The sequence below is a fragment of the Cetorhinus maximus genome, chromosome 1, assembly GCF_964194155.1.
Source record: "Cetorhinus maximus chromosome 1, sCetMax3.hap1.1, whole genome shotgun sequence".
Taxonomy (NCBI): domain Eukaryota; kingdom Metazoa; phylum Chordata; class Chondrichthyes; order Lamniformes; family Cetorhinidae; genus Cetorhinus; species Cetorhinus maximus.
The window spans coordinates 62,129,350-62,141,353 of record NC_135879.1 but is presented as its reverse complement, the minus strand read 5'-3'; the positions used below and the strand labels follow the sequence as shown (position 1 = coordinate 62,141,353).

At 39.2% G+C, this 12,004-nt stretch overlaps 1 protein-coding gene across 1 annotated transcript in view; it reads left to right on the top strand.

Annotated features, from left to right (window-relative positions):
- Window positions 1-12,004, top strand: part of lrba (LPS-responsive vesicle trafficking, beach and anchor containing) — a 913,498-nt gene that overhangs the window by 714,678 nt on the left and 186,816 nt on the right. Inside the window, exon 46 of the mRNA XM_078541260.1 lies at window positions 10,391-10,543. Within this exon, the coding sequence (XP_078397386.1) occupies window positions 10,391-10,543 (153 nt within the window). The remainder of the gene's footprint in view (window positions 1-10,390; window positions 10,544-12,004) is intronic.

Genomic DNA, 12,004 nt, shown 5'->3' with positions numbered 1-12,004 from the left:
TCGAAACATTAACTGTATTCCTCTCCGCAGAAGCTGTCAGACCTGCTGAGTATTTCCAGGTATTTTTGTTTTTGTTCTGGATTTCCAACATCTGCAGTTTTTTGCTTTTATCCCAGAGTATTAGCCTGGGCCTCTGGATTACTAGTCCAGTAACATTACCACTACGCCATCACCTTCCCCCTTGACTCTTAACCATCCTCTGAAATGACCTAGCGAGCCACTCAGTTCAAGGGCAATTGCGGATAGGTAACAAATACTGGCCTTCCCTAATAAAGAAAAAAATGTAGGTGGTGGCAGATTTGAACGGAAGGAGCATTGTACCTGATGAGAGGGAAACTGTTGATAATATCAGCCAACATGAGGGCTGGGAAGAGAGGTTGACTAGTCAGCAGTTTTGTGGAAATGGGGTGGAAGGAACAGGAGGCGGGCCTCATAGACACAAAAGCTCAGACGGGCAAGAGGTGCAGGATGGGAGAGAAACTAAAGAAAGTGAGTTCAGGGATAGGATGGGGAGCTTTCAGGGATTGGCCTGGTGGACTATGAGAAGGACGGGAAGCAACAGAGACACTTGCTACTAAGATGTCATTGAGCTCCTTGCACTTATTGTTTTAGATCAGGGTGAAAGGGGCAGGGGAGAAGAGAAGCCAGGGATTTTTTTTTTTGCATTCTAGGATGATCCTAGTGTGTGTTTATAATGTTGTCAAATTCTATGCTATCTGCTTTGAACAACTTTACAGTTGTTTAGAATTTTTAATCATTATTCTTACCCTTTCTACCAAATGATAGATATTTGTTCACAACCCTGTAAACTTTCTTTGAAAAAGGTCCAAAACAACAAAAATTGCTTTTATTGCTCTTCTTTCTTTTCAACCCCTCTCCCAGAAATAACTAATGCTGTTGCCAGTTTATTGTTGTAGCCCGCACAATTGTCCCAGTTTCTAATGTTGGAATATAGTTTTTTGTAGTATAAAGATTTCCACTTTGAGGGAAATTTGTCACAGATGCTTAAAAATGCAATTACTGTCAGCTAGTTACTTAGCACTAGCAGATAGTTAGGAACAGAAATCTGTCACATAGTAGGAGGTGCATTAAGGCTGGCGTGTTTTCCAAGCCGGGGGGAGATATGCACAATATTCTGGCCCTCACTTTAGAATTTTTTTTCCCCCATTGCTAAATATAGCAATCTTAATGATTTTAGTAGGTCCTTAATAGATTTATTATTATTTGTTTTATTCTAGTCCAATCACACCATTCTGTTAAATTCTTTAACATGTAGAATACACAGCAATTGTGAAGGCTTGCTGGAATTTTTAAATATTATGACCATTACATGCAGCAGTAAAAAGTTAGTGGGTTAATTGATATAACAATGCTTCAGTTAGTTATTTGAACATTTTTCTTTTGAATTGAATGCATCCAAAACAGTGAATACTTTGTTAGACAGTGTCTTCATTTAAACTTTGGCTTGTTTTAGCAAGAGCAAAGACAAGGTAGGTCAGAGGTAGGTACAGTAACATTAATCTATAGAGTCTTAAACCACCTTCATGCTGACTGACTCTGCTTTTGTGTGCCCGAGAGTTATTGCTGGACTCTGACCTGACGATTAATCTTCATGACTCTGGTCTTGATTTTTCTTTCCTTCAGCTGCTCTTAACTGAACATGAAATTCGAATACTATAGTTTCTAATACAATAGGTCACATCCAGTGATTGGATAGTGTAGCTTGTGCCTCTATGAAAGGATCTTGTTTGTGTTAAGAGTTATCACTTTCCTTCATTATTTATCTTTAACATCCCATACTGTAAAGCACAACTGCCCTTTTAAAATATTTATTTCATTTCTTCAAAGATGGCTTTTTTGATACCTCTTTCAAGTCGAGCAGCCACTTACCACTTCTTACCTTGGATCGTCTCCCTATAGTTGGTGTTCTTTCTCAGCCCCATGATATCTTTTGACTTCAAACAGAACTTCATTTTCTCCATTGCAGCAATGAAACTTCCCCTAAGAAGCTCGGATCTAAAATTTTATTGACAGCATGCCAGTTTTGCATGCATCCACTATGCTGGGCAAAGTTCTTTTGTGTTGGAAGTGCACCTCCCAACACACTGGTAAAGCCTTCAGTGTAGGCGTCCAAGACCTGCATTGAAAATAGGTGTTAAGCCCTTTGCGTAGGCAAAGGAGGCTTCTTCCTGAAACCTGGCTGCCCTGAACGTAGCCAATAGCGTGTTTACATGTGGCCTGACTCCACTTCTTATACAAACCGACGGAGGCCACCACAAAATAGGTTTATGAAAAAATACTTGAGTTACACTTGCTGGCTATGCACTTGGCCCAAAGACTGGTTGTTTCTTCTACCATCACCACAAGGTCTGACCTGAGGGCCATCACCAGGAAACCAACTAACCCAACTCCATTTTTAAGAAACCAGGAAACTGCCTCTGAATGCCCAACTGGTGTTTGCAGCCTGCCAGCTGGGGATCTGAGGTCCAATTTTGGCTGAGTCTTGTGCTTCTGATATCAGGTCTACAAGGTTTCAGATACTAGATTCATAAGAATTCTCAGAAAGAAGATATTCTCTGTTCAGTAAGTTAGCCCTGTTACTAGACCTGGGCGAAATTCCAATTTTAATGATCAATGTATCAGATCAAAAGGAACCAAGTGTTACATTGCCCTTTTCTCTTATCTATTTAGGTACCTTTTTCCTCATCTGTCTCCAATTTATTGTTACCTACATATTAAATGGCCTTGTTTTTGGTACACGCATCAGTTCATTTAAAGTAATTAAAATTTATTCAGCTCCAGGGCTACCCTGTTAATAGCCTGTGATCAGTTAATAGCTTGGTCATAAAAGAATGCTTTTCTCTCTATTTGACTAACTTAATGGATTGTAGTTTTAAATCTTGGTGCATGCCATCTTGATTTCAACTCCTTTTACTAAAATGTCTCAACTGAGGAGAATTCTTTGTGTGGAGATTTATAAGAGATATTTAGAGAACCATGACTTCATCACAAAACCAAGAAAGTTTACAGAGGAGAGGATGCTTTTTGATTCACTGGCCTGGATTTTCACTACTAAAGTGGGTAGCTTGGGTCAGGAAATTTCCCAACTCGCCAGATGCGCCTTGGTAGAAAGGCCCCTGAATGTCGTGATTTTTACTCTGGGTGGATGTGGGATGGATTCATGCCCACCCACATTGGAAGCAGAGCGTAGGCAGCCAAGTGGGTGGCTAAATGCCAAGGTGGCTGGATAGAAGGCCCGGTTCTTTTCTCTGTGACTCTATCCCAGTTGTATTAAAGTTTGTTTAGGCCCTCTAGCCCACATCCCCACCCACTCCCCCATGCTACCTGCATGCCAGCTCATGCCCCCATTCTCCCCCGATGGCTTCGTATAGCCCACATGCCAACTCATGCCCCAATGGCCCCTCACACCCTCCATGCCAACTTATGGCCCTTCCATGCCCATTCAGCCACAATATTCTGCACTAATAATGGCATGTTTTGTCATTCCGAGTCAGTGAAAATCCCAGCCATTGTGTATTAGAGAAAACTAATCCCACTGCCCATCTCCAATCCAATAGCTTTCTATCTTTCCTAATATTTGCCCAATTTTCCTTTAAAAGATGCAATGGTCTTTACATCAACCATTCCGCTGTGGAAATTCCTTTGTATAAAGAATTTTTTCATAACCCACCTCTTTGCTTTCTCACTAATAATACAAATTGAAGATCCCTCATCACTAACTCTCCAACTGGAGGAAATAGTCTTTCCCTATTCAACCTATCAAAACTGTTCATAATTTTATAAATCTCTTATTACATCTCCTCTTAGTCTTCTCTAATCCAGTAGAAAATTGTCCCAGTGTTTCAAATCTCTTCATAACTAGAGTTCTCATTGCTGGTGTCATTCTGAACAATCTACACAATATAAAATCTCTATGGCTTAAATGCCTTTTTTATGAGGTTCCCAATCTGTGGCCTGACCAATGTTTAGTATAAATTCATTAGTATTCCTTTCTGCCTATACTCAATGCCCCATTTATAAAATCCAAAATAATATTTGATTTTTATAGCTTTACCTACCTGTACTTGCACTTTCAGCAAATTATGTTTGAACCTCTCAGGTTTCTCTTTTCATCAGTGCCTTTCTATTTAGCGTATAATCCCATTTTTTGATTTTTCTCTAAATTGTATTACCTCACACTTACCTACATTAAATTGCATGTGGTACCCCTCTACCTAATCTGCTAACTGGTCTGTTTTCTTGAAGACTTTTGCAGCCCACAAACATTTATTCCCTCCACCACTGACGCACAGTAGCAGCAGTGTGTACCATCTACAAGATGCACTGCAGGAACTCACCAAGGCTCCTTGGACAGCACCTTCCAAACCCATGACTGCTACCATTTAGAAGGACAAGTGCAGCAGACACATGGGAACAGCACCACCTGCAATTTCCCCACCAAGCCACTCACCATCCTGACTTGGAAATATATCACCGTTCCTTCAGTGTTGCTGGGGCAAAATCTTGGAACGCCCTCCCTAACAGCTCTGTGGGTGTACCTACATCACATGGACTGCAGTAGTTCAAGAAGGCAGCTCACCACTTTCTCAAGGGCAATTAGGGATGGGCAATAAATGCTGGCACCCACATCCCATAAATGAATAAGAACAAAAATCCTGATTGTGCTAAGAATTACACTGAAAACCAGTTTAAGATTATCAGCCTGGCTCGCAGTGTGGCTCACTTACACATACCAGAAGCCAAATATATTCACACACAGAACCCTGTCCTTTGCAGACAGAAGGAGCATGTCCACACATTGCGCCTTTTCCACCTAAACAAAAGCTTGGGCGACAGGCATTCTCTGGCTCATCCCCCATTGCAATGCCTTGACCAGAGTCAACTGGCTTGGTTTGAAATTGAAACTAAAGCTGGCAGTTAACTGTTCTCTGCTGCATTCTCCATGGCAGCACCCCTATCAATTAGTGTTCCCTTTACTGTTAGTTTATCTCGCTTAGCTGTCCTGATGAGTGCAAGATATTAGCATGAATAGAAAATTGGCTGGCTGGCAGAAAGCAGAGGGTATGCATAAATGGGTCTTTTTCTGATTGGCAGGATGTGACAAGTGGAGTCCCACAGGGGCCTGTACTGGGGCCTCAACTTTTTACAATTTACATCAATGACTTAGATGAGGGGAGTAAGGACATGGTAGCTAAATTTGCAGATGACACAAAGATAGGTAGGAAAATATGTTGTGAAGAGGACATGAGGAGGCTGCAGATGGATATAGATAGGTTGAGTGAGTGGGCAAAAATCTGGCAAATGGAGTTTAATGTGGGAAAATGTGACATTGTTAAGGCTAATGGAATGCTATCCTTTATTACAGGAGGGATTGAACATGAAAGTAAGGGTGTTATGCTTCAGCTACACAGGGCCTTGGTGAGACCACACCTCGAATACCTTGTGCAGTTTTGGTCTCCTTATTTAAGGAAGGATGTAAATACATTGGAAGCGGTTCAAAGGAGGTTTACTAGATTGATACCTGGAATGAGTGGGTTGTCTTATGAGGAAAGGTTGGACAGACCGGGCTTGTTTCCACTGGAGTTTAGAAGAGTGAGGGATGATTTTATTCAAGTATACAAGATCCTGAACGGCCTTGACAAGGTGGACGCCGAAAGGATGTTTCCCCTTGTGGGTGAGTGCAGAACTAGAAGGCACTGTTTTAAAATTAGGGATCACCCTTTTAGGACAGAGATGAGGAGAAATTTTTTCTCTCAGAGAGTTGTGCGACTTTGGAATTCTATGCCTCAGGAGGTGGTGGAGGTGGGATCATTGAATATTTTTAAGGCAGAGGTAGATAGATTCTTGTTAGGCATGGGAATCAAAGGTTATCATGGTCAGATGAGAATGTAGAAATCGAAACACAAGAAGATCAGCCATGATCTTATTGAATGGCAGAGCAGGCTCGAGGGGCCGAATGGTCGACTCCTGTTCCTATTTCTTATGTTCTTATTATGAAAAGCTTCGATAGCATGTGTGTTTTTCAGCAATAATCTAATTAGTTAGTTATCCCTTTCAAAATATAGCTGTGTTAAATTTGCCAACCCCAAATGTAGCGCTCTGGTGGCTCTAATGTAGGTCCTGAGAGCACTTAATCTATATACCTCGATCATTGATCATTACCATCTTCTGTTATGCAAGTACAGCGCAGTTATTTTGATTTCCTAAAAAAAAATTCGTAAAGCAGTATCTGAATTTCATTTGAAATGATACTTACTCCCCTGATGTGCATTAAAGGGAATAGAGTACAAATTTCAGGTTGGTATAATAAGAAAATCCCTGAAAGCACATACAATCTCAAAAGGCTCAAAAATCCCAAGGTATTAGCGATGTACCAATTAAAATTTTGCATAATCATTCACCAAAATAAGAACCAAGCAGTTGGCAACCTTCTGTCAAACCTGCTCCGCTGCCACCTGCTGACTTCTTCATTACCACAAGGTTTGACTGGACTTGGGCATGGACCATGTTACTGAGGACTAGGAGTCAACATTTCCCAGGCCTCATGCTGGCAAGTTGGAATGAATTTGCTGCTCACCTCTCATCTTATATTAAAATTGCACCTTAAGTGTGCAAAACAAAATGTTTGTACTTTTAAATTCAAGGTGCTTTCATGTATAGTCACACTTATTTTAAAACTGATTATCCCAATTTGAAATATGTGCTAATAGACTTGGTATTGATAACTGTTAAAATAGGTGGGATATCACCATCAATCTCTCCTTACAATGATACTTAATCCTATTCTTAGATATGTGAAATCCAGACCAACCAGATTGTGAAGGAAATTTCCAACTGGCACAGTATCAAACTGGTGTTAGTCAACACATGCTATGCTCCCATGTTTTAAATTTTAAATCTAAATCTGTGATGGTGAGCAGAAGACATGTTGACCAATGACTCTATCACCTTGTAATTTCCTTCACTCGAGCAGAGTATCTATCGCCAGTTTACACAAATTCTTCATTAAAATGGAAGTGCCAGTAAACAGAGAAACTGATGGGGGTTATTTTTGGGGAACAGGGAGAGTAAGAAATGAAAAGTTGAGAAAAGTGAAAAATGTTTTGAATAAATAACAGCAATTTGCAAATGTATTTATTTTCAAGGTTGGTTACTTGGTTGAGAAGTGACAGAATTTTGTCAGTCAGTATGTTATTTTTTATTGTTCAACTGTAGTAGACGAATTTGAGAAGTGTCTTTTTATTACTTTGTTTCCACAGCATATATTTACATGAATGGAAACTGAACCAATTTTCTTATCATTTAAATGCTCGTTGAAAAATTTCTGCAATCACATCCATCAGTGTTTGTGAGGGATTTTTGCTGCTCACATCATTCATTTAATTTTAGACAAATTTTACTTGTATCATTTTACGAAGGTTTTAAGCAAAAGATACAAAAAAACCACAAAATTTAAAGCCGTTTTTTGGTCATTATCACCGCTGATTGTGGAACTTTGCTGTGCATGAATTATCTGCTGTGTTTCCCACCATTGCACAAGTGTCTATACTTCAAAAGAATTTAATTGTTTTTGAATCACTTCTTGATTTCACGTGATCATAAAAATTTAGATTCTAAGATTCCTTAGAATCTGGTTGTTTAAAAATAGCCAGTGCAATATTTTTCAATGTACATATATATATATATATATACATATATCTTTAAGTAACACAATATGTTTTGGGAAATAATTTTAATGGAAGCCCTACTATAAAATAAGGATCAAACAAGTTAGATTTGATAAGGTTATGATTATATATCTTGAATTTAAATAAATTTGAATAAGATGTGAAGTTGTAGCTGTTCTCCTTAAAGTAATTGTATCATCCATAAACAATTTCCGCAAAACTCATTCATTGTGTAGCAATTATATAATTTTAACGAGTTGCAATGTTGTCTTCTATTTTAGTAAATTGGTAATGGTTTTCTTACATGATCGTAGCCCTGCTGAAGTTAGGTAAACCAAAGGAGTTGCCTTTTCATCATATGAGTTAAATGCAAAATTTCTTTGGAAGGATCTGCAATTCTGTATACAATGGCATACTTGGTGATAGAAGAGATAATAACTTAATTCCTTTCTTGATCCTTGCTGTCTCTGCACTGACTGCTCCAACCTGACCTTGCTCAGCATCTGATGACCTCTTCTGTTGCTGTCAGTTGCTTGGAAGGCTGCTGCTGTTGCAAGTGGCCCTAAGGGGTGCCCAGGAACCGCTGGTCCACTGACCCATAACAGCAAGGGATTTAGATCAGAGCCACTTGCTTTTGACATGGCTGCACAGGGCCACTGCACATAATAGCCATCAGACTAGCCTGTATTTTTCTGCTTGTTAAATGGCATGCGGTTTGTGCTTGTAAGAGCGAAACAAATTTTACATCAAGCACTTGCTGTGATTTTCAGATACTGCAGTAATTACATACGTTACCCCTATTTTGTTTGAGTGTGCCAGAACAGCTTGCAGCATACTTATTTGTTTTAACCAGGAATAATAATATTGCAGTTAATTAGTATGAGGTTACCACTAATAAATTGGGAAGTGTAAAGTTGAAGGACTTTAAATTGCTTGAGAGATAAAGGAGCGAAGAGGGGAAATACTAAATGTAGAGGTGCATTGCTTTTCATGTTGGGCAATTTTTCCATACTTTCTAATAGTGTGATAAAGGTGCAACAATGATAAGTTATTACATTGTGAAGTAATTTGTATATTTGCCCAATTAAGTAGTCAATCCCCCTTACTTTTTCCAAGTAGTGATTAGGAGGAGGAACATTGCCTTAGTTACAGATCATATGAATGGTTTGCGAAAGCATATAAAAATTTTGAATGTTACAAAATCGCACCATTAATTAAGGTGACCAAAGTAACATTGACTTTTCTTTCATTCTATCTCTCTCAGGGTAATTTTGACTTTGATAGTGTCAAGCTGCAGTATTGACTTGGACACCTTTTAAACATCTCTCCTGATTTTCATTTCCACAAAGTCAAAATTACCCTCCATATTGCACCCACATTTGTTCAATAACATCCAATAGTTTGTGCAGATTTTAGTTCATGCAAAGAGAAATAATCCAGTATATAATGTAAGGACCTGAAGTAAAATACTATTGGAAACTGCAGAAGGCAGACAATTTAATGATTTGGCTCAGGTGAATTATGATATCAAACAGTTCAGTCTTTCAATAAATATGACAAGTCATAGAAATATGATGCAGGTCCATAAACAATGAAAAAATGTTGTAGTGTTCTTCTCAGTAATGTGATGACTTCTGACAAAATGGCCTTATTACAGGTAGCAGCTGTACCACCAGAGTATCTTTAAGTTCTCTCACTTTGATTTAGAACCTCCTGAGTATTGTGTATAACAACTTGAATTATATTATTTCCCCTTTACCACCAAAATCCTAGCTATGCATATTTGAAGCAATGGAGCTACCCAGCCAAAGTACTGCACTAGGCTTTTGTCTTTGTCTTTAAACTTAAACTAAAAACAAAAACCAATTAATAATCTGAACCCTTGACTCAAATTCAAAAGCATTGGGACAGTACTATTTATAATATTTTTAGGATAGAGAAAGCTTTTCTTTGTTTAATTTTAATTGTCAGCTTGACTCAGTGATGGCACTCTCACCTTTGGTTTAGAAGATTGCGTTCAAGGACAACTATAGATTCAAACACATAATCTAGGCTGATGCAGGACTGAGAGAGTGCCGTATTGTTGGACGTGCTATCTTTCAAATGAAAAGTTAAACCAAGGTGATGTAACAGATCCCAAAGTCCTCCAAGTTTTCTGCCTAACATTTTTTGCTCAACCAACATGGATCAATTGGTAATTTATCGTATTTGCGGTTTGTGAAAGATGCTTTAAATAAGCTTGAGAACACGAAAGGTGCTATAAAAATGCAAGTCTCTTTCATTTTTACGAGCAGTGTGGATGTTGGTTTGTTAAATTCTTATGAAGTCATTCATTCATTGTTCAGCACCCTATTGCCAATTGTATGTTAGTTGTCAGCACTATTATAAATTCATTGACATTGAACTACACTGACATTGCACATGTTTGTAAAGAATCGTTTCTTAGCAGTCACGCTTTATTGAACTGAAATTAATCTTATAGTAATGATAATATGTAAATGTTTACAGTACTTGAAAAGCAAATTCACAGTGGCTAGCAAGCTTGATTGTACTTAGCAGGTTAAAATAACACTTTAATAGGATGGTCAGTGCATTACTTAAGTTAGCATGTGTCTGATTTTTGATCATTGGGTTGATTATGATGATGTAGATTCTGACTGTTAGCCTTATCATAGTGAAATAGATGATCATTTATTATACAGGAGCTGATTCCTGAATTTTATTATCTACCGGAGATGTTTGTCAATTCCAACAATTACAACCTGGGTGTGATGGATGATGGAACTGTGGTGTCTGATGTAGAGCTTCCACTCTGGGCCAAAACTCCAGAAGAGTTTGTTCGCATAAACAGACTGGTAAGAGATTTATCTTATTTCTTCAATGTCTATCATGCAGCAGCTCCTTGCTGATGGAAACTGGTTTACAATATGAGATAATAGTAAACTGAAGAAAAACTTATATAAAATTGTCATTATAAATCTTATCAACTGGCTATGGAGCTGAATACTCAAGGGACAAACTTAGAATTAGCTCAATTGAAGAGCATTTTATTCTTGTAAGCATCAATTGGTTCTAGTTTGCAGTTTCAAATAAATAAAATTGCCTCTTGCGGCTGGATATCAAGATAGAGGCAATTAATTGCTCTTTAATTTACTTATTTCGTGTGTTGAAAAATCCATTGCATTGATGGTCACAAACCATCAATAGATACAACTGCAGTAGTTAAACCACCAAGCTATGGTATCATCATTGTTGAGGTGTCTTCTTATTCTTGTTGATTTAGCTGAATAAATGTGAAATCTTGGGAGTTTCGTCAATACCATCATATATTGTTGTCCTTTCTGGAGACGCAAGATAAAAGACAAAGTGCAGCTTTTTCAAACACACCCCCCACCCCACCACACCACCTACCCCACTACAAGGACGAATACGGAAGTGAGCCGGAGTGAAAACTCATGCTGCTGGCCTACGAGCCTCCAGCACCATCCCACTCCCGGGCCATTTTCCCAGAGGCTGAATTGGCGGCCTAAGGGCTACTCGCTTGCAGGTAGTGGGTGGCCAATTGAGGATACTTAATGGCCTATTAATGCTTATTGTTAGAGGTCGACTGGAAAGTTCAGTTAGCCTGTGTGCTCCCTGAGATGTCAAAGACTAGGCCATGTGCCTGGAGGTGACCTCCCAGCACCATAGCAGCGGGCCAGCACCCCAGGCAGGCTTTGAGGCCCTCCCTGTCTGCCTAATATCAGCTGTGATTACAAGCTGTGTGAAAGGGTCCCCTCCACAATGGTAGCCTGGCTGCTGAGGGCATTTTTTTAATAGTTTTAAAATATGCAGAGGTGCCTCAAAATGAAGGCACCCTCCCTGTCTTACCTGAACTTCAGGCTTCATTGCTTTCTGAGCTCGAGGACCTCCTATTGCCCTGCAGCTTCAAGAACCTGCACAGCGTCCTTAATTGGATGGCGAACCCGCCCTTTGGCCACTAATTGGCTAATCCGGAGAACATGTTTTCCAGGGACTGTTTCTCTCACAGTGAGAGGCTGTAACTTCTATATGAACCTGACGCTGAGGCCTTGACACAAAAAGCAAAATCCTGCCCAAAATGTTCAACTACCCCCCAGTTGAAACACCTGTTCTGATCCCAGTGCAGGGTAGAAGCTGAAGAAAGTGGGGTACTTATGGATGCATTGTCATAGATATTTCTCGTTGAGGGCATCTGTATATCACCACCCCATCCGAACCTAACATCTCTGATTGTTTTCCTTATTCTAATCCTTAATTTGCTTCAACACTTGATGCAATAGTCAGAAAGCAGTTTA